General features: G+C 43.8%; 2 protein-coding genes across 5 annotated transcripts in view; one reads left to right on the plus strand and one right to left on the minus strand.

Moving 5' to 3' along the window:
* The window catches only part of LOC123764369 (lamin Dm0), a 68,710-nt gene extending 62,880 nt beyond the window's left edge, over nt 1-5,830 (minus strand). For 2 of the 4 annotated variants that reach the window (XM_069338280.1, XM_045752090.2), the window contains exon 1: nt 5,152-5,830. In XM_069338280.1, the coding sequence (XP_069194381.1) occupies nt 5,152-5,609 (458 nt within the window). In that variant the 5' untranslated portion in view covers nt 5,610-5,830. The remainder of the gene's footprint in view (nt 1-5,151) is intronic. The other 2 variants (XM_045752080.2, XM_045752071.2) reach the window with 2 other exon arrangements.
* Nucleotides 5,831-6,561: 731 nt separating this feature from the next.
* LOC123764364 (piggyBac transposable element-derived protein 4) lies at nt 6,562-26,121 on the plus strand. Its single transcript, XM_045752058.2, has 7 exons — nt 6,562-8,048; nt 11,450-11,592; nt 15,569-15,632; nt 16,403-16,539; nt 17,297-17,399; nt 21,193-21,290; nt 21,948-26,121. Exons 1-7 carry the CDS (start codon nt 8,009-8,011, stop codon nt 23,796-23,798), a joined length of 2,436 nt encoding a protein of 811 aa, XP_045608014.2. The 5' UTR covers nt 6,562-8,008; the 3' UTR covers nt 23,799-26,121.
* Nucleotides 26,122-27,766: the final 1,645 nt, after the last annotated feature.

Consider the following 27,766-nt stretch of genomic DNA (forward strand, 5'->3'; position numbering starts at 1 on the left):
AGACACACTGATGAAATTTAGTTTTTCCAACTTATTGCTGGGAAGGATTGCTCCTCCCACCATCTAATACAGCCCCAGGGCTCCACCCATTATTTTGGCCCTGGCCAACCATTTAACACGTAGGCCTGAGGTCTGGCTCTCTAGGGCCAATAAGGACTTGGCCCTTATCTCAGGCCAATCACCTTCACTGATCTGTCGTGGAAAGCTACATGAATTCCTGAAGATTGAGTCAGCTCTCCCCAGCTAAAGAGAATGGGGACAAGGGCGTCTATGGAGCCCAGGCACCTGCGAGCAATGTTTACAAAACTGATAATTTATGTTCAAGCCTGTCTCCTCTAAGATAGGAGTAGGGGCATTTGACTCTGCCTCGTATGGGGAAGAGGCCGGTGAGAGGGGAACATCTGAGTGGGGAATTGAGTGGGAGAAGCCAAGGTATCCACGACCACCCTACCCTCAGGTCAACCTCTTGACCCTGACAAATGGGCGACAGGGGGGGGGGGGGGAAGAGGAGGAGACGAATGACGGCCACGGGGAGGGGAGAAGGAAGGAGGGGAGGAGAAGGAGAGGAGGGGAGAAGGAGAAGGAGAGGAGGGGAGAAGGAGAAGGAAAGGAGGGGAGAAGGGAGAACCAATGATCTGAGCCCCAGATCATTACACACGTGCCGTACCTCTCCTGTAGGTACACGTGCCGTACCTCTCCTGTAGGTACACGTACAATATCCACCTCTCAGGAACGTGTGCACCTGTGTACGGCGGCTCTTTAGAACCCTCCCCCCCCCTCCCGTACCCACTCGCCCCACATGGGCACCCAGACGTGAGGGTGTGGGATCTGACCCCCTTTTGTGGAATTCTTCAACCCGACCTCTTGCCCAACCACTCCCACCCGTCACCCTGCTGCACCTGTTGCCCCCAAAGCTGTATTTTATGGAGTTTACGGTGCACACGACTCACACACACAACCTCAAGCCTATGGAAATGTGTCCTGTATAGTTTCCTCAAATTTTAAGTACGAAGGAAAAGCGCCAAGCCATTACGACTTTACAGCACTTGGAAGGGGTCAGGGTGAGGATTTGGCCGGGGGCGAGGAATGGTGCCCAATCACTTGGACGGTCGGGGGATTGAACGCCGACCTGCAGGAAGCGAGACCGTCGCTCTACAGTGGTTGGACAGTTTCCCCCAAATACAGACTAAAAATATGTAATGTATGCCTACATAATAGGGAACGAGCGTGCGAAACATTCGTACACAACAAATAGTATATAAATTCCCACAATCTGGGTTGACTATATAAAAAAATGTATCAAAAGGTTCATCAGTAGGGTGGCCATTGCGGCGCGCGCGTGTGCACGCACCCCCACACACAAACCCCGCCCCACAGCCAACACGGAGCCATGGGCATCCTCGGGGTAAAATAAGCCATCTCTCATATTGATCTGGAAGCCCTTGAGGGTCGTGAAGGAAGGGGGGCGTCCCTTATACAAGTACTTGTACACGGAGACGGTTTCTGCCAGCTCTACTCCTCCCACAGCCTCTGGTACAACTAAATTGTTTACACCACATGTGGATAATACTACATTATAAAAGCTAGCTTGTCCACAACTGTTATCCGCAGACATACACGAATCATTAACCAGTTAGCGCTGACCAAAATTAAAATCTACCACACACAGAAAGATAAGAACAAGTTATATTCTTATTATAAATTTTTTTAAACTACATTCTTAAGTCTCTCTTTAAAAAAGCTACATATTCCTATACCTCTATAATGCGTTAACCTGACATGGGTCCTCAATGCTGGTAAACTGGAGATCAACACGAACAAAACAAGTTTTTGTTGCGTATAATCTGGCGGGAAGATGTTGGTGACAACCACGTGACACCTCGTCACACCTGTTTGTTGACACCTCGTCACACCTGTTTGTTGACACCTCGTCACACCTGTTTGTTGACAACTCGTCACACCTGTTTGTTTACTGGAGTACCTGCGGTGGACGCTCCCCCTAGTCCCCTTAATGAATGGGTACAATGATGCCAGTTCCACCATTAGTACTATACACATCTTAAATGGTATTATTAAAGTCACAGTCTTAAATGACTATTTAAAAAGTCTACAATGTAACATTTGTTTTTTAAAGTTTATCATAAAGTCATACAATACTGTAGAGGTATTTTAAGCACCACCAGTCATGTATCTTTACCAAGACCAACCCATACAAAAAAAATATTTAAATAGTGTATCTTGTAAAATGAAAAACGAATACTTCCTTCTGGTGTACTTTCCTAGCAAGCACTCCTTGGATATTATGCTATTAAAGAATCAAAGTCTATTACCCTAGCAAGCACTTAACACGAAGAGCCATGCTTGCCTCAATATTCTGTACCTTGCCCCCCACGACACCAAAGGCCAGATATTGACTATTCATGCTCATGTAATCGACTGGTGCTGTGTACATTGCAGTACAATATCAACAATGGTATTTAATGAGCTCTACCTAATACTAAAAATAATATTGGAACTCTGCGTAGCCTCTGCTTGGCTATTGATGAACACGTGGAACAAATTAAATTGGTAACAGCAGAGCAGCGGTCTGCCACGGTGGTAGAGCAGTTATTCGCCACAATGGCAGAGCAGTGCTCTGAGACTCGTGAACAAGGTGATCATATATATTCCTAGTTTCTTAAAATGTCTTATGCACACCACAATGCACTCTACAATTAAAATTTAAACAATTAAATAGTTAAATATACAGTATTAGAACCTGGGAACCATGGTTTGATTCCCAGTCGAGACAAATGATTGGGCAAGTTTCCTTTCACCTGATGCCTCTGTTTACCAAGCAGTAAATAAGCATCTAGGATTTAGTCTTGACAACTGTTGTGGGGTTGCACCCTGCTAGGTTCAGTAGTTTGACCTTTGTGCATTTGGTGGGGGGGGGAGGGTTTGACCTCGACACAAGCTTAAAGTGTGTACACTGGCTTCTTGTCCCCGACTAAAACTAATGATTAAAAATTATGAATATACTAAGACTACTCTTTGATGCTTCCCTCCAAGACATTTAACTTGAAAACTAATAGTTCTACTGTAAAGAATTTATGCCTGAAACACTTTGCGTAATAGTGGCTTTAGGCATTGTATGTACTAGCCCTATCTATAAATCCATCATTCTTTGTAAAATCTCTTGTATGTACCTTACCTAAATAAACATTTAGTTATTTAGTTATTTTATTAATACAATAGCATTCTTAATATGCATTTATGTCACAGCAAATTATTTAAATCCCAGTGATTAAAAACTTCAGACAAATATAAACATTCACAAGGGTATAAAACAACATAAATCTGCCAGATCTGATTATAAACAATTTACACCCATTATGTAAACAAACAAAGGTTCATCTACAACCCAGACAATTTAGTGTCATTTGCATCTATGACAAACAAACAGGGCCGTCATTGTAGAAATGTACACACTGCATAATTCAGTATGTAACTTATTTGCTCTCACAAAAAAATGTGCATTCTTTACTGTTCATTGTTACCAATAAACAAACATTCAGGTCAAACGAAATGCACAGCACAATTGGTTTATGCAGCTTGTATCACAAAATTATAAATTGTTAATGTTGTATCCCAAAAATATAAATTGTTAATGTATTTTAATTATGACCTGTGTAAATAATTTACTGTAAATTTGCATAAACTAGCCCAACTATAAATGCCCCGAACTAACATTTATGAATTAAGTATATAGATGTGTATGACTTTCACTCGATACTGTATTCATTGCGAGGAGTTGTTCCTCGTTATTACTCACTTCACAAACCTAGTCTTTACATTATTTAATTTCGTACTGTAAACAGTAGCCCTTGGGTACTACAGTTTCAGGAACCCGTTACTGTACCCTTCCACTAACGATGCTGAAAGTCTACTGGCCCATGCTACTTCAGTTTACACCACACGACTTGTCAATTATGTTAAAAGCTACTGTAAACATACACCATCAAATATACCCATTTGCATACTCAAAACACCAACTTGCTGATTTGGCCTTGTAGGCCTAACAAATTATCAGATTAAAATTTAGTTTGCAAACAATAACAACTTTAAGGAATTAAAACAGACCCTATGCCCTACTACTACAATTACACTACACACCGCAAAACACATCGTGTGTGTTGTGTGTGTTTTGCTGCCAACCATGCCAGCCAAGAGAGCCACGACAGGTCGACCCACCGCCGCCAGCCAAGAGAGCCACGACAGGTCGACCCACCGCCGCCAGCCAAGAGAGCCACGACAGGTCGACCCACCGCCGCCAGCCAAGAGAGCCACGACAGGTCGACCCACCGCCGCCAGCCAAGAGAGCCACGACAGGTCGACCCACCGCCGCCAGCCAAGAGAGCCACGACAGGTCGACCCACCGCCGCCAGCCAAGAGAGCCACGACAGGTCGACCCACCGCCGCCAGCCAAGAGAGCCACGACAGGTCGACCCACCGCCGCCAGCCAAGAGAGCCACGACAGGTCGACCCACCGCCGCCAGCCAAGAGAGCCACGACAGGTCGACCCACCGCCGCCAGCCAAGAGAGCCACGACAGGTCGACCCACCGCCGCCAGCCAAGAGAGCCACGACAGGTCGACCCACCGCCGCCAGCCAAGAGAGCCACGACAGGTCGACCCACCGCCGCCAGCCAAGAGAGCCACGACAGGTCGACCCACCGCCGCCAGCCAAGAGAGCCACGACAGGTCGACCCACCGCCGCCAGCCAAGAGAGCCACGACAGGTCGACCCACCGCCGCCAGCCAAGAGAGCCACGACAGGTCGACCCACCGCCGCCAGCCAAGAGAGCCACGACAGGTCGACCCACCGCCGCCAGCCAAGAGAGCCACGACAGGTCGACCCACCGCCGCCAGCCAAGAGAGCCACGACAGGTCGACCCACCGCCGCCAGCCAAGAGAGCCACGACAGGTCGACCCACCGCCACCAGCCAAGAGAGCCACGACCCACCGCCGCCAGCCAAGAGAGCCACGACCCACCGCCGCCAGCCAAGAGAGCCACGACCCACCGCCGCCAGCCAAGAGAGCCACGACCCACCGCCGCCAGCCAAGAGAGCCACGACCCACCAGACAGTAAACCTCACCTCCCCGGGTACTCACTTGATCCGCAGGTCCTCATTGTCGGTCTTGATCTTGCCGACGTCGATCTGGAGCTGGGCCTTCTCCCTGGCGGTGTCGTCGAGCAGTCTGCGGGCGTCACTCAGCTCCTGCTCGTACAACCCCTTCATCGACACCACCTCCTTCGTCACAGACTCCTGGATCGTCTCCACCTGCATGTTGAGGCGACTGTTCTCGCACTCCAGCTGCCGGACCCGGTCGATGTAGGCGGCGAGGCGGTCATTGAGGCTCTGCAGCTCCGCCTTCTCCTGCAGGCGGGAGAGCCGCGTAGGGCTCAGAGGGGAGGAGCGGGCGCGGCCATACCCGCTGCCTGGGGTCTTGGAGGTGCCGGCATCCCTGGTGGCTTTAGGGGTCTCTGTGGCGGCGGCGGCGGCGGAGGTGCTGCTGCTGGTGGAGGAGCTCGAAGTGACCGTCACCTTCCTGGTGCTGCGGGTGGACATGTTGTGTGGGTGGCGGGGGCGTGGCGGCCACTACTGGCGGGTGCGGGGCCTCGTGGCGGTCACTGGTGGTCCCTGGTGACGGTGGTGGGGTGAGAGAAGGGCGGCCACACGGCTGGTGTCTGGGGGCGGCGAGCCACACTTGTCAACACTAGCGGCGTCCATACACTCACCTCACACTCTCCCTCGGCACGCAACCTCTCCTAAACCCGCCCTCACACCCTCTCCCTCACCCACAACCACTACCTCTAACACTCATTCCTAACAATAAAAAATCCACCCAAATGCTCCACATGTAATGCAAGTATAATATAATTAAAACCAAACATCTAAACCACTTTTTTATTCATAATATAGGAACGTGCAGGGCTGGAGTGGGTCACGTGACATGACGTCACGGCTTGGCGGCAAACACATCACCAACAAATTTCAATATATACGTCATACAAATTCAAACCTACATCGCCCATTCGTAAATTTACGCCCATATTTACGCTCATTCCAGCCTCAGATGAGGGTATTTTGGCATAAAATTTAAAAAAAATTCAGGATGCAACTGTAAATCTATTTCAAGGGATGATGTCAGGTCCGGCACCGCACACATGCTGTTACCTCCCTCCCGCCTACTGTACCTGTCTATGCTGATTGATTTAATTATTTTAAAACCCTCACCGTAAAATAACAATGGTCATATAACAATGTTATCTTGGAAATCATACATTCCTGCTACACCATAAATTCCAGGATTAACGCATCTTTTCAGGAAATATCCCTCATTTTCCTTATTTCCCGACATGAATGCCTCGTCAGGCGCTTTCCCTCAATATTATACTTCATTCCACCCCAAAATCCATTAAAAAATATCATAATTAGCCCAAAAATGAATTCTCTTTTGACTATTCCAAATTGAAAAGGCTGCCAATGTCAAACCGACGAATGAGAGCCATCGTTGCATGCCAATGAACCAATGAGCCTCGAGCATTTCTAAACGACACTGTGATTGGCGGAGAGCAAGAGTAGGAGGTTCTCGTCTGCAGATTGTAAACAAAGTTGTGGAGGACAAGGCGAATTTGATTGGATTTGAAGGAAAAGTTTTTATGGGATTAGCGAAGTGATTGACGACCTTATTAGCGCAGGACCACTGATTGGTGGCCTCATTTCGCGATGCCAGCGATTGGTGGCCTTAGTTCACGATGCCAATGATTGGTGGCATATTTCACGAGGCCAGTGATTGGTGGCCAAATTCATGAGGCCAGTGATTGGTGGCCAAATTCATGAGGCCAGTGATTGGTGGCCAAATTCATGAGGCCAGTGATTGGTGGCCAAATTCATGAGGCCAATGATTGGTGGCCAAATTCATGAGGCCAGTGATTGGTGGCCAAATTCACGAGGCCAGTGACTGGTGGCCTATTTCACGAGGCCAGTGACTGGTGGCCTATTTCACGAGGCAAGTGATTGGGGGCCACAGTAAAACAAGACCAGTGATTGGTAGTCGCATTGGAACAGGCCAGTGATTGGTGCCACACTGAAACAAGACCAGTGATTGGTAGTCGCATTGGAACAAGGCCAGTGATTGGTGGCCATACTGGAGCGAGGCCAGTGATTGGTGTCCATACTGGAGCGAGGCCAGTGATTGGTGTCCATATTGGAGCGAGGCCAGTGATTGGGGGCCATATTGGAGCGAGGCCAGTGACTGGTAGTCGCATTGGAACAGGCCAGTGATTGGTGCCACACTGAAACAAGACCGGTGATTGGTAGTCGCATTGGAACAAGGCCAGTGATTGGTGTCCATACTGGAGCGAGGCCAGTGATTGGTGTCCATACTGGAGCGAGGCCAGTGATTGGTGTCCATACTGGAGCGAGGCCAGTGATTGGTGTCCATACTGGAGCGAGGCCAGTGATTGGTGTCCATACTGGAGCGAGGCCAGTGATTGGTGTCCATACTGGAGCGAGGCCAGTGATTGGTGTCCATACTGGAGCGAGGCCAGTGATTGGTGTCCATACTGGAGCGAGGCCAGTGATTGGGGGCCATATTGGAGCGAGGCCAGTGATTGGGGGCCATATTGGAGCGAGGCCAGTGATTGGGGGCCATATTGGAGCGAGGCCAGTGACTGGTAGTCGCATTGGAACAGGCCAGTGATTGGTGCCACTGAAACAAGACCAGTGATTGGTAGTCGCATTGGAACAAGGCCAGTGATTGGTGTCCATACTGGAGCGAGGCCAGTGATTGGTGTCCATACTGGAGCGAGGCCAGTGATTGGTGTCCATACTGGAGCGAGGCCAGTGATTGGTGTCCATATTGGAGCGAGGCCAGTGATTGGGGGCCATATTGGAGCGAGGCCAGTGACTGGTAGTCGCATTGGAACGAGGCCAGTGATTGGTGACCACACTGATGCAAGACCATGGCAGCATCAACCACAAATGCATCGGCCGTGGCCACAGGTATATATTTTTATTTATTTATATATACAAGAGTTCTAACAATCTTGTACAGCCACTAGTACGCATGGCGTTTTGGGCAAGTCCTTAATCCTATGTTCACCGGGTTATATACTAAAGCCACACCCTTGCCATCTTGTGCTGTCCTCTCTCGAAGCCATACGTGGCCTTCTTATACCCAGTCATGTACGCCTAATTGTTAATCGTTTCTTCTCAATGTTTAAACCCTGCAGAGGTATTTGTTTCAGCAGTCAGATATCTCCAACCTTTTCCCCCACTCAAGTCATTCGTATTCTTATTAATTAAGAAGCTCGGTGACGGTACACCGAAACTTCCTCAAGCACGTTAAAAAAAATTGTGAATAGTTTCTTAATGGTAAATGCTCCAACTTTTCCTAATGGATCAACATCATACCATGAACAGAAAAAAAGTTAAAATAAAATAAAAAATAATTAAAAAATTAGAAAATTTCAAATTAGCTTTAAAAGTATTAAAATGTCACCAAATATTATTTTATTCATTATGGTCTCAGAATAGCACATAGCATTCAGTTTCCTCGCTGAAAAATATTGTTTGAGAGTTTAGTTTACTGTAAAAGATTTTTTCAATATGGCCATCAAAATATGTGCAAAATTTAGATGCCAAAAATTTAACTCCAAAAGTTATGGGTTTATGACTAAACGAGAGCAAGTAAACCTTAGAACTAAGCACATTGCATATATGTAAAAATGGTGAGAATCGGTCAAAAACTTAATTTTTGAAGCTGTCTCAGAGTTGATTTTTTTTTTTTTTTTTTTGAGAGAGATAATTGAAGTTTTAAGTTATCGACAATGAATATGGTAGTTGTAATTAATGAATTTTTATTGTATGTTTTAATAAACACTGATTGGCATTCATACTCCAATATGTGAAAGTTGTCGGTCAATACTGTATGTGTTGACATGAAGTCAAGAAAAAATACCCGCCCAAAAAAACAATAATATAAGGATAGTTTAAGGATAAATATATATATATTACAGTAACTTTATTGCCCATATGTAAGTGTTAAGGCCTTCACCTGATCCTCATTAATACAACCTAAAGAGACAATGAGAATAGAGTTTGAAATCTGTAAATAAATAGGCCAAAAAATTAGTCACAATTTCGGCCTCCTGTGACTCACTAACATGTTGGCCAATTTTGTTCCAACTTCACAAGCTTGGTGTCGGATATGCATTCTTCAAGATGTACAAGTCACAACAAAATTCACATAAAAACAAACGAGAAAAAAAAGGTGGTTGTCAGCTTTTTGTAGAAAGGGACATAAATATTGCCATCTGGGCAATGTATTTATGTGATTTATAATAAAATACAACATAATAACATACTAACTCATTATTATGTGTGAAATCTGGCCCTCCAGGTGGCACCAGCTGCATATCCAGCCTGAAACGCTTTGCGTAATAGTGGCTTTAGGCATTGTATGTACTAGCTCTATCTATAAATTCAGCAATATTTGTATCACCCCTTGTATGTATGTACTTTACCTGAATAAACATTTGATTTTGAATTTTGAATTTGTGGACTCTCCTTACTACTAATGTACTTTTCTTCTTTGTGCGTTAGAACGGTGTTTTCGTCTCTCTATCTCCGATTTACCAGTAAATAGGTGGTGTTGTTATTATTATCAGTACTGGATGCCGCCCGTCGTGCACACATTTATTTTTAAAAATAAGTGAAAAAATTGATTTCTTAACATATTGGGATGAAAATTTCATGATGCTGATGGCAAATAATGGGAGATTTGCTTAAAAATTTCCGCTATTTTTCATAATTTGAAAAATACTCTACGTCACTAGGTCCCTTAAGTTGACTAAACTTATCATCTTGATGTTATAAAAAAAAGTTATGGAATTGAATTACATTTTTATTCATAAATGTATAAAAGTATACATTTATAAATAGAAATAACAATAACAATATTGTTGACAATAACAGCTTGTCAATAAACCCCCCCCCCCATTTGTTGTGATGGTTTTATTGAGCTCGATCTTAAATTGCAGCAATGTTGTGGCATTAGCGGGTAGGCAGTTCCTTGGGTTAATAACCCTGCAGGTGAAGACGCACCTGTTCTCTGTCCTACACTGTGGCTTGTTGAGCTTGTCACTGTTGTTCCTTGTTTGTGTTACATTGTGGCTTGTTGAGCTTGTCACTGTTGTTCCTTGTTTGTGTTACATTGTGGCTTGTTGAGCTTGTCACTGTTGTTCCTTGTTTGTGTTACATTGTGGCTTGTTGAGCTTGACACTGTTGTTCCTTGTTTGTGTTACATTGTGGCTTGTTGAGCTTGTCACTGTTGTTCCTTGTTTGTGTTACATTGTGGCTTGTTGAGCTTGACACTGTTGTTCCTTGTTTGTGTTACATTGTGGCTTGTTGAGCTTGTCACTGTTGTTCCTTGTTTGTGTTACATTGTGGCTTGTTGAGCTTGACACTGTTGTTCCTTGTTTGTGTTACATTGTGGCTTGTTGAGCTTGTCACTGTTGTTCCTTGTTTGTGTTACATTGTGACTTGTTGAGCTTGACACTGTTGTTCCGGCAATATTTCTTACGCTCGCTGGGAGCGTGTTGAACAACCGTGCACCTCTGATGTTTATACAGTTCTCTCTAATTGTGCCCATGGTACCCCTGGCTCTATTCTGCATTTTCTTCCATATCGTTCACTCCAGTATGTTGTTATTTTACTGTGTAGGTTTGGGACCCTGGCCCTCCAGTATTTTTCACGTGTATATTATTTGATATCTCTCCCGTCGTCTTTCTAGCGAGTACATTCTCAAGATAAATCATCTCAAGATAACATTCGGACAGCTTTGAGACGATCCCAATAATTTAGGTGCTTTATCTCGTCTATGCGTGCCGTATATGTTCTCTGTATTCCATCTATTTCAGCAATCTCTCCTGCTCTGAATGGGGAAGTGAGTACTGAGCAGTACTCAAGACGGGACAGCACAAGTGATTTGAAGAGTACAACCATTGTGATGGGATCCCTGGATTTGAAAGTTCTCGTAATCCATCCTATCATTTTCCTGGCTACCGCAATATATACTTGGTTATGCTCCCTAAAATTTAGATCGTCAGACATTATTCCCAAATCCTTTACATGTTGCTTTCCTACTATGGACAAATTTGATTGCATTTTGTACCCTGTATTATGTCTAAGGTTCTCATTTTTACCGTATCTGAGTACCTGGAATTTATTGCTGTTAAACATCATGTTAATTTCTGCTCCCCAGTCGAAAACTTTATTAATATCTGCTTGTAGTTTTTTAATATCTTCAGCAGAGGTAAATTTCATGCTGATGTATATGTTACATGATTGCTGTCGTGTGTATTTTGTCTTTGGTAACTACTGATCTATTTTATATTTTGTAGGTGTGTCGCGCTCTGGCCGGGTGCGGAAGAAGTCTTTCAAGCTGGTTGATTATGCATTGACAGATGAAATCAATGCACTCTTCAACTGGCAGGCTGACGTGCCTAAGAAATCGGCGAAAAGAATGAAATTCGGACTTTCCACGGTGAGTGAGTGGTGAGAATGGCATTGTTAACAGTATCGTTTCTGACGAGAGAATGCAAACGAAGCGAATTGTGAAGGTTTTAAGTAATGTGACAGCAGTAGTGGCAAGAGAATTGGCAGCTGGGGAAGGAGAGGGGACAGAATAGCGTGGGGGGTAGAGGGGGATCTTGTGGGCAGAGGAGATGGAAAGAGAGCGGGGGGGTCTGGGCACAGCCAGGTACCTTCTCTTGTGTGGGTATGTACATATGTACATACATGTGTATACTGTATATAATATACTGTATATGCAACAACACACAGGTTAACAAGAGGGTAGAAGTTATAATGGTGAGTAGGTCTCGGGTTACTCATAAGTAATGGTCTTCCATTCATCATACAGCAGTACGTCGGAATACGAGCGTCCCTGATTACGAGTTTTTCGGATTACGAGCAGGATTTGTTTGGAAAATTTACATCGGAATACGAGAGTGTTGATACACGTACAGGCTGACTAGCACGTGGTGGCACGGCGATTGCGCCTCAGTTTACCAGTGTCTTGCACCCAGTGACTATCCTGCCTGAATTCTTCACAAGGATTTACAGTTTTTTGTGGGATTTTTGGCCATTTGAGCATAAGAGTTGTTATTATATATCTCGCCATGGGTTCCAAGAAAGCCAGTGGTAAGGTTCAACCTAAGAAAATAGTTGTGAGTAGAGGCAGTAGAGGATGTCCCTTCTTCATTAAGAAAATGTGTGAAGTATGGAAAGAACTGCAAAGTTTTGTTGAAAAAACTCACCCAGATAAAGCTGTAGTAGGCCGTTGCATTGACCTTTTAAATGACAATGTGCTGTCTTACTACAGACAAGTGTTAAAATGTAGGAAAAATCAAGTGTCTTTAGACAGATTGTTAGTAAGACAAGCAAGTAGTGAGCCACAAGCAGGTCCTAGTGGTATGCAGGCAAAACGTGCCAGAGAGTGCACACCAGTGAAGTCCTCACTGCCTGATGTTATAATGGAAGGAGACTCCCCTTCCAAACAGTAACACCTCTCCTCCTCCCTCCTCCTCACCATCTTCCATACACCAACAGCAGTCATCAGCAAGGGTAAGTAATAACTTGAACATAGTTTTGTAGTGTAGATTTACATGAATTAGGTATAAAATTTAGTTTGAAGTGAGGTTTTTGGGTAGTCAGGAATGGATTAATTCATTTCCCATTATTTCTTGTGGGGTAATTAGCTTCGGTTTATGAGTTTTCGGATTACGAGCTGTCTCCTGGAACAGATTAAACTCTTAAACCACAGTACCACTGTATCTATGTTATTCAACAATGTATGCGTCCTTACACTTTTAGTACCATTTTGTCTCATTATTATTATTATTTCTATATTATATGTATTGTTTTGTTATAATTCTTTATTATTATTATCATTTTTATTATCATCTTAGAGAGTACTGTACTGTGGTACAGTGGTCTACAGCCTCAAGTCGTAATCAAGGGTCCCGGGTTCAATTCCTAGTGGAGAACAGAAAGGGTTTGGCGTATTTCCTTTCACTTGATGCCTCTCGTCACCTAGTAGTAAATACCTAGGTAAGTGCCTGGGAGTTAGGCAACTGTTGTGGGCGGCATCCTAGGGGGGGTTGACTTCAGTAAGCCTACGTATAGTGGCCCCTCCGTGTACAAATATAATCTGTTCCCAAAGAAGGTTCGTAAGCCAAAAATTTGCAACCTGAAATGAATTTTCCCATAAGAAATAATGTAAATTGAATTAATCTGTTCCACACCCCCAAAAATATTAACTTCAAAATACATTTCATACCTAATTCACACAAGTACTTAGTACTATAGTATGTACAAATTATAGCTTTCCTTTATTGATGACTGTTGTTGGTGTATGGAACACGGTGAGGAGGGGGGAGGAGGAGAGGTGTTACTGTTTGGAAGGGGGAGTCCCCTTCCATTATAACATCAGGCAGTGAGGACCTCTCTGGGGGTACACTCTCTGGCACGTTTTGCCTGTATACCACTAGGACCTGCTTGTGGCTCACTGCTTGTTTTTCTCACTAGAAACCTTTCCATAAAGACTTGTTTTCCCTAAGTTGTAACACTTGTCTGTAGTGAGGCATCACAGTGTCATTATAAAGGTTAAGTCAATGGCCTACTACGGCTTGCTCTGGATGAGTCGTTTCAACAAAACTTTGCATTTCTTCCCATAGTCTACACCAACCACTTCTTAATTGTTGAGGAAGGGACATTCTGTACTGCCTCCTCCTCTGAAGAAGAAGTTTCCTCAGCTGCCTCTTGTTGCTGATCCTTGTGAATGGCTAGGAGTTCTTCAGTGGCCAGTTCTTTGTCGTGTTCCTCCACCAACTCACAACACACAACACTCAACTTTCACAACACTATGAGTGCCACTTCTCTTTCTAAATTTCTCAGACCATCCCCTGCTCGCCTTAAACTCTTTTGTATCTGCATCACTTGTTCCAGGGTTTTTTTCTGGGGGAAGCCCTGTCGGCTTCCCGGAGCTTTCCTGGCTGATATGCTAATGTCAGACTTTGGCATCAGTCATATGTATAGAGTTCTGTGGGCCTACCGAGGACCACTCTTTGCTGTTTGCTCTTTGTTTTTGCTCTTTGGCCATCCTCACGTGTTTTCTTCAGTTGAACCTTACTACTGACTTTCTTGGGACCCATGGCATGATATATAATCCATGGGCACCTCGGTTTACAAATTTAATCTGTTCCTGGAGACGATTCATAAATTGAAAATTCGTAGACCGAAGCAAATTTCCCCATAAGAAATAATGGGAAATTAATTAATCTGTTCCTGACTACCCAAAAAATTAACTTCAAAGTTAATTTTATACCTAATTCACCCAAATCTTTACTACAAAATTATGTACAAGTTATTACTTTACTGATGACTCCTGATGGCATATGGGAGGAGGGAGGAGGAGAGGTGTTACTGTTTGGAAAGTTTCTGTTTTCCCTTCTTTGTAACACTTGTCTGTAGTGAGACATCACATTGTCATTAATAAGATCAATGCAACGGCCTGCTAAAGCTTTATCTGGGTGATTCTTTTCAGCAAAACTTTGCAGTTCTTCCCATACTGCACACATTTTCTTAATTAATGAGGAAGGGACATCCTCTACTGCCTCCACCTCCCCCGAAGATTTCTTATACTGCCTAGCTAGTTCAACAACACGTGTACCATTTTCATGTTTACGAATGATCTCTTGTTTTTCCTCTATGGTCATTCTCACATGTGTTTTCTTGCCTTAAACCTACCCATTGGCTTTCTTGGGACCCATGGTGAGATATATAATAACAACTTTTATGTTCAAATAGCCAAAAATCAAAAAAAGAAACTGTAAATCCTTGCAAAGAATTCAGGCGGGATCATCACTAGGCGGAAGGCACTGGGAAACTGAGGTGCGATCGCAGTGCCACCACGCGCTATGTCAGCCTACGCGTATCAACAAACTCGTGTCTCTTGAGGTCTCGAGGTAAAGTTCGTAACCCGATTCAAATTTTCCAAAGAAATCGGGCTCGTAAACCGAAAAGTTCGTAAAGAGGGGCATTCGTAAACTGAGGTACCACTGTAATTACCTTTATGTTCAAAATCCCAAAAAACAATAAACAATGAAATTCTTTACAAAGAATTCAAGCGCGATTGTCACTAAGTAGGAGGCACTGGTAAACTGAGACGGGTCACCCGTGCCACCAGGAACCATGCGTTGGTCGCTCATATGCGTATCAACAAACTACATTACCTGAGGCAAAGCTCGTAACCCAATTCAATTTTTATAAAGAAATTGGGCTTGTAACCCAAAAAGTTTGTAAATAGGGGCATTCGTAAGCCGAGGTGTCACTGTACCCTGTACAAGCTTTCTGTCCTTGACAACGAGAATTATCAAAAAATTTTACTGGAGTATTATTGTATTGGTATTTCTATATTATTATTATTATTATTTGTAACGCTTTTGTAACACTTTCAGGTACCTGAAGTTCGTAGCACCTCATTCACATACCTAGACGATGAATTCATTGACGTGAAAGATGGTGAGTTTCTTTTAATATATTGAATATTATATTGTGGTGCGATAGAACACAGAGTCAATATTGTGGCCAGGTAGAGCACAGACGAGGAATATTGTGGTGCAGTAGAGCACAGACAAGGAATAAGGAATTGGTGAAGAATGTTTCACATCTAAATGTTGCCCTTTGTGTGATACTTTAGGAAATATTAGCTAACATGGACCTCATTATTCCACTGACTTGCCTGGACTTTTGATATTAGTCGTCTCTGGCCCACGTTCCTTGATTTGTCTTTGTAAGTATATTCCACTGGGGGTTAAAATATAAAAAGTTCTGAAATGTTTATTAGTGGTTTTGCAAGAATGTACAGTAGTAGGCATTCATCAGTCATAGGAGACTATGGAGTTGCGCTCTGGAATGTGGGCCAGAGACGACAAATATCAAAGGTTCAGGTATGTCAGTGGAATAATGAAAAGAAAAGAGAAATGCCAACAAATTTTTTGGGGTCAAGAAAATTTAAAACAAATTATGCATATTTATTTATTTATTTATTTATTTATTTATTTATTTATTTATTTATTTATTTATTTACAAAAAGGTACGATGGGTTTGTGAGAACTTCATGCACTTTGACTGATGCCAAAAGGCAAATAGTAACATACCAATCTGGATAGCTCCAAGGAGCCTCAGGGTCTCGCCCAGAAAATGGCTTTTCATTTCATTCAGCGCTGTTTTTTTCTGGTGGAAAATAGGAAATGTAATTCACCTTATCATTTAATGATTGTTCACCACAGAGCCATTAGAAGTGGAGAGCTGGGCGGATAATGGTGATCACTTCCCCGATGTGTGCATAAAGGAAGAAGAGGACATTAAAGACCCACTTCAGTTGGCCAGCCATTTCATGTCTCTGGAAGACATTCCCACAAGTCAGGTGAGAGGTTATGTGGGGAGTTTTTGTGCCTGTACAACTATGTGATTTATTCTGCCCTCATTCAATTGAATCTCTCATCTAAATTGATCTCCTCCGTATTATTTGACGTCTCATCTGAGCTTCTCTCTCATATAAATTGATGTCTCATCTAAGTTGATCTCCTTCATATAATCTGATCTCTCATATAATTTGATCTTCGTATAATTTTATCACATTTAATGATAGTAGCCCTGATAAGTGGTATAATACTGTAGTCCACTGTTATTGTAGTGAGTTGAGTGAATATTGTGTTTGTTGTGGTGGCCGCCCTCTGGGTGGGGTGGTAATTTCCTGACTAAACATGTCATTTACGATTGAGATTCATATTGATTGACTAATGATAAGATGGGACATTTAAGATTGAGATCATTCTATCGATGATACAAATGATTCTCAGACTGTGCACCTATTTAAAAATCCTACCCCTATGATAAGTCATCAGGATGAATTGCATATGACGATTTACGCACAGATCAGAGATAACATTTGGAACAATGTAAGGGTTAATGGATTATCCTTACTGCATTAAGTGTGTTTGTTCTTCAGATGTGCAATTATATTTGTTTTGGTTCCCCCTTTCCCTCCTTCCCTTTGGTAGCTCCTCATTGCTATGTCAGGGCACAAGCTACGTTGAGCAATGGATACTTACTTAGGTTGGATTAAGTATTTGGACATTCGTCATATACAGTACCGTAATTGTCACAGTTCTCTATTCTAGCCTCAAACGGTGATGTTTTGTTATGAGTCGCCTCAAGTGGAATCAATGCAGCCGTCACCGCCACCAGCAGATCCTCCCTCCACTGGTACTGCGGTGTCCGAAGGTTAGTACCAATACCTCTACTGATAGGTCCGTCCTCAACAGGTACTGTGGTGTTGAAAGGTGGGCGAGTCAGTGAGAGAGTAGGTGTGTACTCGCCTAGTAGCTCAACTATATATACTCATATGTTTTGGTTAGTGTTTTATTTGATTTATTTAATGTACTGTTCTCTCTAGCTTTTATAGCCAACAGTGTTTGTAAATCAAAATACAGTACCAAGGAAACTACAGAAGACCTAATGGCTCATATGAGGCAGCTTCTATTTACATCCACCTGGACTCCTAAATATATATATATATATATTTATATCTAAGCTATGCTTGGTACAATCAAGTGATGCCACATCTATTATGTTACCCTGGCTATCTTGGCAAGTACCATGGATCTATGCACGAAGGCCCTCGATGACTGGCCATGTTCCCTGGATGACTGGTCATGTTCCCTGGATGACTGGCCATGTTCCCTGGATGACTGGTCATGTTCCCTGGATGACTGGCCATGTTCCCTGGATGACTGGCCATGTTCCCTGGATGACTGGTCATGTTCCCTGGATGACTGGCCATGTTCCCTGGATGACTGGCCATGTTCCCTGGATGACTGGCCATGGTCCCTGGATGACTGGCCATGTTCCCTGGATGACTGGCCATGTTCCCTCGATGACTGGCCATGTTCCCTCGATGACTGGCCATGTTCCCTGGATGACTGGCCATGTTCCCTGGATGACTGGCCATGTTCCCTGGATGACTGGCCATGTTCCCTCGATGACTGGCCATGTTCCCTGGATGACTGGCCATGTTCCCTCGATGACTTACCATGTTCCCTGGATGACTGGCCATGTTCCCTGGATGACTGGCCATGTTCCCTGGATGACTGGCCATGTTCCCTCGATGACTTACCATGTTCCCTGGATGACTGGCCATGTTCCCTGGATGACTGGCCATGTTCCCTCGATGACTGGCCATGTTCCCTGGATGACTGGCCATGTTCCCTGGATGACTGGCCATGTTCCCTCGATGACTGGCCATGTTCCCTGGATGACTGGCCATGTTCCCTGGATGACTGGCCATGTTCCCTGGATGACTGGCCATGTTCCCTGGATGACTGGCCATGTTCCCTGGATGACTGGCCATGTTCCCTGGATGACTGGCCATGTTCCCTGGATGACTGGCCATGTTCCCTGGATGACTGGCCATGTTCCCTCGATGACTTACCATGTTCCCTGGATGACTGGCCATGGTCCCTGGATGACTGGCCATGTTCCCTGGATGACTGGCCATGTTCCCTGGATGACTGGCCATGTTCCCTGGATGACTGGCCATGTTCCCTGGATGACTGGCCATGTTCCCTGGATGACTGGCCATGTTCCCTGGATGACTGGCCATGTTCCCTGGATGACTGGCCATGTTCCCTGGATGACTGGCCATGTTCCCTCGATGACTTACCATGTTCCCTGGATGACTGGCCATGGTCCCTGGATGACTGGCCATGTTCCCTGGATGACTGGCCATGTTCCCTGGATGACTGGCCATGTTCCCTGGATGACTGGCCATGTTCCCTGGATGACTGGCCATGTTCCCTGGATGACTGGCCATGTTCCCTGGATGACTGGCCATGTTCCCTCGATGACTTACCATGTTCCCTGGATGACTGGCCATGTTCCCTGGATGACTGGCCATGTTCCCTCGATGACTGGCCATGTTCCCTGGATGACTGGCCATGTTCCCTGGATGACTGGCCATGTTCCCTGGATGACTGGCCATGTTCCCTCGATGACTTACCATGTTCCCTGGATGACTGGCCATGTTCCCTGGATGACTGGCCATGTTCCCTGGATGACTGGCCATGTTCCCTGGATGACTGGCCATGTTCCCTCGATGACTGGCCATGTTCCCTGGATGACTGGCCATGTTCCCTGGATGACTGGCCATGTTCCCTGGATGACTGGCCATGTTCCCTGGATGACTGGCCATGTTCCCTGGATGACTGGCCATGTTCCCTGGATGACTGGCCATGTTCCCTGGATGACTGGCCATGTTCCCTGGATGACTGGCCATGTTCCCTGGATGACTGGCCATGTTCCCTGGATGACTGGCCATGTTCCCTCGATGACTTACCATGTTCCCTGGATGACTGGCCATGGTCCCTGGATGACTGGCCATGTTCCCTGGATGACTGGCCATGTTCCCTGGATGACTGGCCATGTTCCCTGGATGACTGGCCATGTTCCCTCGATGACTGGCCATGTTCCCTGAATGACTGTCCATGTTCCCTCGATGACTGTCCATGTTCCCTCGATGACTGTCCATGTTCCCTGAATGACTGTCCATGTTCCCTCGATGACTGTCCATGTTCCCTGAATGACTGGCCATGGTCCCTCGATGACTGGCCATGGTCCCTCGATGACTGGCCATGGTCCCTGGATGACTGGCCATGTTCCCTCGATGACTGTCCATGTTCCCTCGATGACTGTCCATGTTCCCTCGATGACTGTCCATGTTCCCTCGATGACTGTCCATGTTCCCTCGATGACTGTCCATGTTCCCTGAATGACTGGCCATGGTCCCTCGATGACTGGCCATGGTCCCTCGATGACTGGCCATGTTCCCTCGATGACTGGCCATGTTCCCTGGATGACTGGCCATGTTCCCTGGATGACTGGCCATGTTCCCTGGATGACTGGCCATGTTCCCTCGATGACTTACCATGTTCCCTCGATGACTTACCATGTTCCCTGGATGACTGGCCATGGTCCCTGGATGACTGGCCATGTTCCCTCGATGACTGGCCATGGTCCCTCGATGACTGGCCATGGTCCCTCGATGACTGGCCATGTTCCCTCGATGACTGGCCATGTTCCCTGGATGACTGGCCATGTTCCCTGGATGACTGGCCATGTTCCCTGGATGACTGGCCATGTTCCCTGGATGACTGGCCATGTTCCCTGGATGACTGGCCATGTTCCCTCGATGACTTACCATGTTCCCTCGATGACTTACCATGTTCCCTGGATGACTGGCCATGGTCCCTGGATGACTGGCCATGTTCCCTGGATCACTGGTCCAGGTGTCCGGCAGGTAGGCTGCTCCACGTTTCTTAAATAAACAAATAAAAATAAAAAAACAGTTAAAGCAATTTGAAAAATGGACAAATGCCATAAAGATTCAGTGTTTGTCGGGTAGGCTGCTCCATTATGACAATCTTTCTTTGTTTCAAATGTGTTCCATTTGTTTTGTATTTTTCATTTACGTCTCGATAATGGAGCAGCCTACCCGACAAACACTGAACCAATCTTTATGGCATTTGTCCGTTTTTCAAATTGTTTCAACTTTTTTTTTTTTTATTTAAGAAACATAGAGCAGCCTACCTCCGAACACCGAACAATCCCTTTTTGACATTTGTTGTATTTCAAAAAATTTCATTTCTTTTTTCTACAAAAAAGTCAATGCTTTGCAACATCTCAGCAGTCACCCCTTTATATCCCAGCATCATTAGCATCTTTACACAAGAACAACATAATTTATTTGCATCGTTGGAGGTGCCCGAGAATGTGCGAGAAGCAGCGCGACCCCACCATGTGGTCTTGTCGTCATTCAAACGAGCGGTCGCCATACGAGACAAATTGTTGGCGATCTGGGCGATCGTTACCCAAAATGCTCGCCATTTGAGGCGATCGTCACTCGAGGTTCTACCATAGTTTTAAATGTTCCTAGCAATTGTAAAAATGCCTGTACTAATTGGGCGAATAAAGAAGCATTTGTGTGAGTACACCCTGTAACTGTTTGTTTTCTTTGTTGTAGGTTTTCAGTGTGGAGGTCCTAGCAGTTCCGTCCCCGACATTACTGACCTTATGCCACCTGGATATAGTGATCCTCCTCCTCTGTCAGATACGTATGATGTGAGTTTTATGTTACATTGTGACAGGTTAACTGTCATAAGTGTCAAAATGTGTAAACATTAGTACGACCTAACACCAAACCCCCCCCCCCTCCCCCCACACACACACATCCACCTAACACCACCTCACCCCCCACATCCACCACCTCACCCCCCACATCCACCACCTCACCCCCCACATCCACCACTTCACTCCCACATCCACCACATAAAACCGAGTGTTGCAAACTCTTCACATCTTGTCTAGCTTGAATGGATAAATTGATGTTATAATTATTTTTCTATATTGTAAGTGTTCGTGAGAAGAGGGAGGTGGAAGGTGACATAGTTTTATGAATTCAGTGCTTTTTGTATGGTGAGATATGACAGCTTCAGGAGATCGGGGATACACCCCTTGGTTACTTGTCATGGGAGCCTATTTGCATGTTTCGTGTATTGAAACCATTGTCCATGTTATTCTAATTTTCCTCTTGGGAATTGGTGGCTTCTTTTGATAATTACTTCCTCTTGTTACAGTAATATCTCAAAATATCAATGTTTATAATGATTTAATGATTTTCCTTCATGAACAATTAATTCATTATTAAATTTAAAGTAAATTGTAATTAATAAATAGCTTAGTGTATATCATGCTCTGAAAAGCTATTTTCTTCCCTAGCAAATAAGTGGAGATCGGTCACCTACACCTGAGGATTGGAAAAGTGATTCTGACCAGGAGGCTGCTCAGTCGACAGAGGAAAGCGACACGGAAAATTATTCGAGTGACGAACTCTTCAATTCTGATTTTGCCGCAAGCGACCAGGAATATACCGACACGAGTGAAGCGAGTGGGGACGACGAGACCAAGTCGGACCCCGGTGAAGTCGACATACAGTGTAAATGGGTTTCTGGGGGATCATTTGATCCTCAAGTATTTGATTTTGATGCTTCAAACTCTGGTATAAAAGCAAATAGTGGAATTGATAGCAAGAGCACTGAGCTGGATATATTTTTGAAATTTTTTGATTCCTCCCTGGTGGACCTGATTGTAAGAGAGAGTAACATGTACTACACCCAGCTTATCAACACCAAGAAGTTTCCTGCCACGTCAATAATGAACAAGTGGAGAAATACGAATAGAAACGAAATATACACATTTCTGGCACTGGTGATGTTGATGGCTTACACAAAGCAGCATCGCATCAGAAATTATTGGACCAAAGATCCGCTCTTTGAGATTCCAATGTTTAGAAAAGTCATGCCACAACATCGCTTTTGTTTACTGCTCAAGATGCTTAATTTTGTCAACAGTTCAGGTGACACACAAGGTGACAGGCTTCACAGTTCTGGTGACACACAAGGTGACAGTCTTCACAGTTCTGGTGACACACAAGGTGACAGGCTTCACGGTACTGGTGAAACACAATGTGACAGTCTTCACAAGGTAAGATCCATCTATTCAATGTTGAAAATCAGATTTGGGCAACTCTTTCAGCCATTTCAAAATCTTATGATTGATGGAAGACTGATGATGTGGAAAGGGCGCCAGAGTTTCAAGCGATATATCCCCAAATGCCACGGCTCTGGGGTACAGTTGTTCGTACTGTGCGACTGCGAGACGGAATACATCTTGGACTTCATTGCGTACACCGGTGCTAACTCTGAGGTAGTGAGATGTGAGAAGCTTGGCTTGTCTGGTGCAGTAGTTCAGACGCTAATGCAGACATACCTTGGGAAAGGCCATAACTTGTACTTAGACAGCTGGTGCTCGAGCCTAAAACTTTTCGGATACCTGCGTGAAAATAAGACGGGAGCGTGTGGACTCGTGAGAACGGAAAAGAAATGTATGCCTGTTTTCAATGCCAAAATGAAGAAAGGTGAATGCCAGTCTTTCCATGCAAATAATATCTTGGCACTCAAATGGTGTGGAAACAGAGACATGCGTCTGTTGTCGACTGTCCACGAGGTGGTAAAGGTAGATAGTCGTATTAAAGTAGGTAAGTTAAAGGGGCAGAAATTAAAGAAGCCAAGAGCTGTTCTGGACTACATCACAAATGTGCGCCAAATAGACAAGTGCCATTTACGGTCGAGCTCTGTCGACTGTGTGATGAAGAAAGCGAAGTGGCACATTAAGCTTTTCTTCCATCTCCTTGACATGGTTGTCCTAAATACTTACACTCTCTATCAAGTAGCAACTGGAAAGACGCCTGTCTTCACTGACTTTCAACTACGACTAATAAGGCAGGTACTACAGGCATTCATGCGCACTCAGCCTCATGGACGCCTCAAGATGCCATGTGGCACAAACAGAACAACTTTTCCACTACGTCTAACATCTCGTCATTTTCCCCGGTCACTGCCTCTGACAAAAATGAAGAAGCGATACTCCAAAAGAGGGTGCGTTCTCTGTCGCACCACCACACGAGCTCCGAGACAAAGAAGGGAAACGAGGTTTTATTGCGAGGAATGTCGTGTGGCGTTATGTTTAGTTCCGTGCTTTGAGGAGTATCACACACTAAGAGTGCTCTAGTTGTGAGTATTTCAGTTTATTGTTTCTGAGCACCTTAGAACATTGATTACTGTCAGCAGAACTGTAAACAGTTACTGTCAGCAGAACTGTATGTGGCTACTGTCAGCAGAACTGTATGTGGTTACTGTCAGCAGAACTGTATATGGTTACTGTCAGCAGAACTGTATGTGGCTACTGTCAGCAGAACTGTATATGGTTACTGTCAGCAGAACTGTATATGGTTACTGTCAGCAGAACTGTATATGGTTACTGTCAGCAGAACTGTATATGGCTACTGTCAGCAGAACTGTATATGGTTACTGTCAGCAGAACTGTATGTGGCTACTGTCAGCAGAACTGTATATGGCTACTGTCAGCAGAACTGTATATGGTTACTGTCAGCAGAACTGTATATGGTTACTGTCAGCAGAACTGTATATGGTTACTGTCAGCAGAACTGTATGTGGTTACTGTCAGCAGAACTGTATATGGTTACTGTCAGCAGAACTGTATGTGGCTACTGTCAGCAGAACTGTATATGGTTACTGTCAGCAGAACTGTATATGGTTACTGTCAGCAGAACTGTATATGGCTACTGTCAGCAGAACTGTATATGGTTACTGTCAGCAGAACTGTCTGTGGTTACTGTCAGCAGAACTGTATATGGCTACTGTCAGCAGTACTGTATGTGGTTACTGTCAGCAGAACTGTATATGGTTACTGTCAGCAGAACTGTATATGGCTACTGTCAGCAGAACTGTATATGGCTACTGTCAGCAGAACTGTATGTGGTTACTGTCAGCAGAACTGTATATGGCTACTGTCAGCAGAACTGTATGTGGTTACTGTCAGCAGAACTGTATATGGCTACTGTCAGCAGAACTGTATATGGCTACTGTCAGCAGAACTGTATGTGGCTACTGTCAGCAGAACTGTATGTGGCTACTGTCAGCAGAACTGTATATGGTTACTGTCAGCAGAACTGTATATGGCTACTGTCAGCAGAACTGTATATGGCTACTGTCAGCAGAACTGTATATGGCTACTGTCAGCAGAACTGTATATGGCTACTGTCAGCAGAACTGTATGTGGCTACTGTCAGCAGAACTGTATGTGGTTACTGTCAGCAGAACTGTATATGGTTACTGTCAGCAGAACTGTATGTGGTTACTGTCAGCAGAACTGTATATGGTTACTGTCAGCAGAACTGTATGTGGTTACTGTCAGCAGAACTGTATATGGTTACTGTCAGCAGAACTGTATATGGCTACTGTCAGCAGAACTGTATATGGTTACTGTCAGCAGAACTGTCTGTGGTTACTGTCAGCAGAACTGTATATGGCTACTGTCAGCAGAACTGTATGTGGTTACTGTCAGCAGAACTGTATATGGTTACTGTCAGCAGAACTGTACATGGCTACTGTCAGCAGAACTGTATATGGCTACTGTCAGCAGAACTGTATGTGGTTACTGTCAGCAGAACTGTATATGGCTACTGTCAGCAGAACTGTATATGGTTACTGTCAGCAGAACTGTATATGGCTACTGTCAGCAGAACTGTATATGGCTACTGTCAGCAGAACTGTATGTGGCTACTGTCAGCAGAACTGTATGTGGTTACTGTCAGCAGAACTGTATATGGCTACTGTCAGCAGAACTGTATATGGCTACTGTCAGCAGAACTGTATATGGCTACTGTCAGCAGAACTGTATGTGGTTACTGTCAGCAGAACTGTATGTGGTTACTGTCAGCAGAACTGTATGTGGCTACTGTCAGCAGAACTGTATATGGCTACTGTCAGCAGAACTGTATATGGCTACTGTCAGCAGAACTGTATATGGCTACTGTCAGCAGAACTGTATATGGCTACTGTCAGCAGAACTGTATATGGCTACTGTCAGCAGAACTGTATATGGCTACTGTCAGCAGAACTGTATGTGGCTACTGTCAGCAGAACTGTATGTGGCTACTGTCAGCAGAACTGTATGTGGCTACTGTCAGCAGAACTGTATGTGGCTACTGTCAGCAGAACTGTATGTGGCTACTGTCAGCAGAACTGTATGTGGCTACTGTCAGCAGAACTGTATGTGGCTACTGTCAGCAGAACTGTATATGGTTACTGTCAGCAGAACTGTATGTGGCTACTGTCAGCAGAACTGTATGTGGTTACTGTCAGCAGAATTGTATGTGGTTATGGTTGGCAGAACTGTTTTTAAAATGGTACAGTATGTGGATAGAAAATTACTTCAAAATTTTGTACATTATTTTTATGTATACATATACTGTATAATGTAAAGAATAAATTGAACATTTATAAATAATAAATTATTTCACACATAAAAAGTGCATTTTGGTATAGAAAGCCAACTCAACTGTCGGCATTTTCCGCTCGATCAAAACGTAAGGACAATTAGCCAGGAAACAAAATTATCCACACAGGAGGGTACAGGAGTAGATGACTTCTGACTTGTTACCAGGCTGAGAGTTTTTTCTTCCCATAGTTCATATAAGCATATCAGATACAGTATAGACAAAAATACAAATCACAGCTTCATATCGTCCTTTGCAGGCGACACAAAAATCAGCATGAAAATTACCACTGCTGAAGACATTGAAAAACTACAAGCAGATATTAATTGGTGTTTAACAGTGATAAATTCCAGGTACTCGGCGTACGGTAAAAATGAAGACCTTAAACATAATACAGGGTACAAAACACAATTAAATCTGCCCATAGTAGGAAAGCAGCATGTAAAGGATTTAAAATGATATCCGACGACCTAACGTTTTGGGAGCACAAACAAGCAAATGTTACATCAACCAGATAAATGATAGGATGGATTACTAGAACTTTCAAGTCCAGAGATCCCATCACAATGGTTGTACTCTTCAAGTCACTTGTGTTGTCCCGTCTTGAGTACTGCTCAGTACTCACTTCCCCCTTCAGAGCAGGAGAGGTTGCTGAAATACAGAGAACATCAGTTAAATACTAAATCTGCTGTAAATATAAAGTAATTATAGCAAAAACACAACAATAAATGCAAATACACATATAATAGGAACAATTAGAAGTAAAATAAATATCACTGTAGATAGACAAGAAGAATACAGAAGTTAGGTAAAAAAATAAAAAGAATCAATAAAGATTGACAAGAATAATAATAATAATCATAGAGTAAAATAATCTTAATGATAATTACCCTTAAATAGCTTAGTTATGATCCTATAATTAGTATGAACTTAAGAAAACAAAAATGAAAATCTGATAAATGACTAATATAAATCAAATTACAGTACTGTACAATTTAATTTAAATATAATGGTAAGATTATACATATGAGTAAGATTTTGCTAAGATACTGAGGTAGATGCTTACATAAATACTGTACTTTAAGACTTTAATGATTAGTTAGGAACTTACATGGATAAGAGAGCATTATTAAACCAGTAGAGCGAAAGACAGCGTCTTGGACGAGGTTAGGCTAGGCTCAGTCACTCACGAGTTATTTTCAGTATTGGAATTGGAAGGATTCTGTGTTTCAGATATGTCACAATCATTAAAGTAGGCCAATAATTGTTGGTAACACTTTATTTCATATTTTTTTTCCTGTTTTTTCCTTCTTTACAATGATCGTTCCATTCCTAGTATAACACTGCTTGATAGTACTTGAGTTTTGTTTGTGAATTTGACACAGCCAGTAGAGGAGGGATCCACGCTGCTTGGTAAGGCACTCGTTTACATAAAGATTTTTTTTTTTTGCTTAGCAGCTGTTTGCATTAGGTCATACTTAGCAGCCAAATTTGCAAGTTTGATGAGCATTCTAGTGCCACAGGGACTGTTTTTATCTACAGTATTCTGACATCTGATTTGATATCAACGTTGACTTTGATCTTTGAATTAATTAGGGCGTGGGCTACATTACAGCAGTTCAGTTAATATTAAGTTATATTAATACTGCATTATGTTACATTATTTCATCTTATGTTA

The sequence above is a fragment of the Procambarus clarkii genome, chromosome 5 (genome assembly GCF_040958095.1).
Source record: "Procambarus clarkii isolate CNS0578487 chromosome 5, FALCON_Pclarkii_2.0, whole genome shotgun sequence".
Lineage (NCBI taxonomy): Eukaryota > Metazoa > Arthropoda > Malacostraca > Decapoda > Cambaridae > Procambarus > Procambarus clarkii.

Bases quoted from the DNA above. Each gene is read 5' to 3' on its own strand.
- LOC123764364 (XM_045752058.2), top strand. From the start codon at position 8,009: ATGGCAGCATCAACCACAAATGCATCGGCCGTGGCCACAG. The intron at 8,049-11,449 runs GTATATATTTTT...TATATTTTGTAG, and splicing joins TGCATCGGCCGTGGCCACAG to GTGTGTCGCGCTCTGGCCGG. The intron at 11,593-15,568 runs GTGAGTGAGTGG...TAACACTTTCAG, and splicing joins TGAAATTCGGACTTTCCACG to GTACCTGAAGTTCGTAGCAC.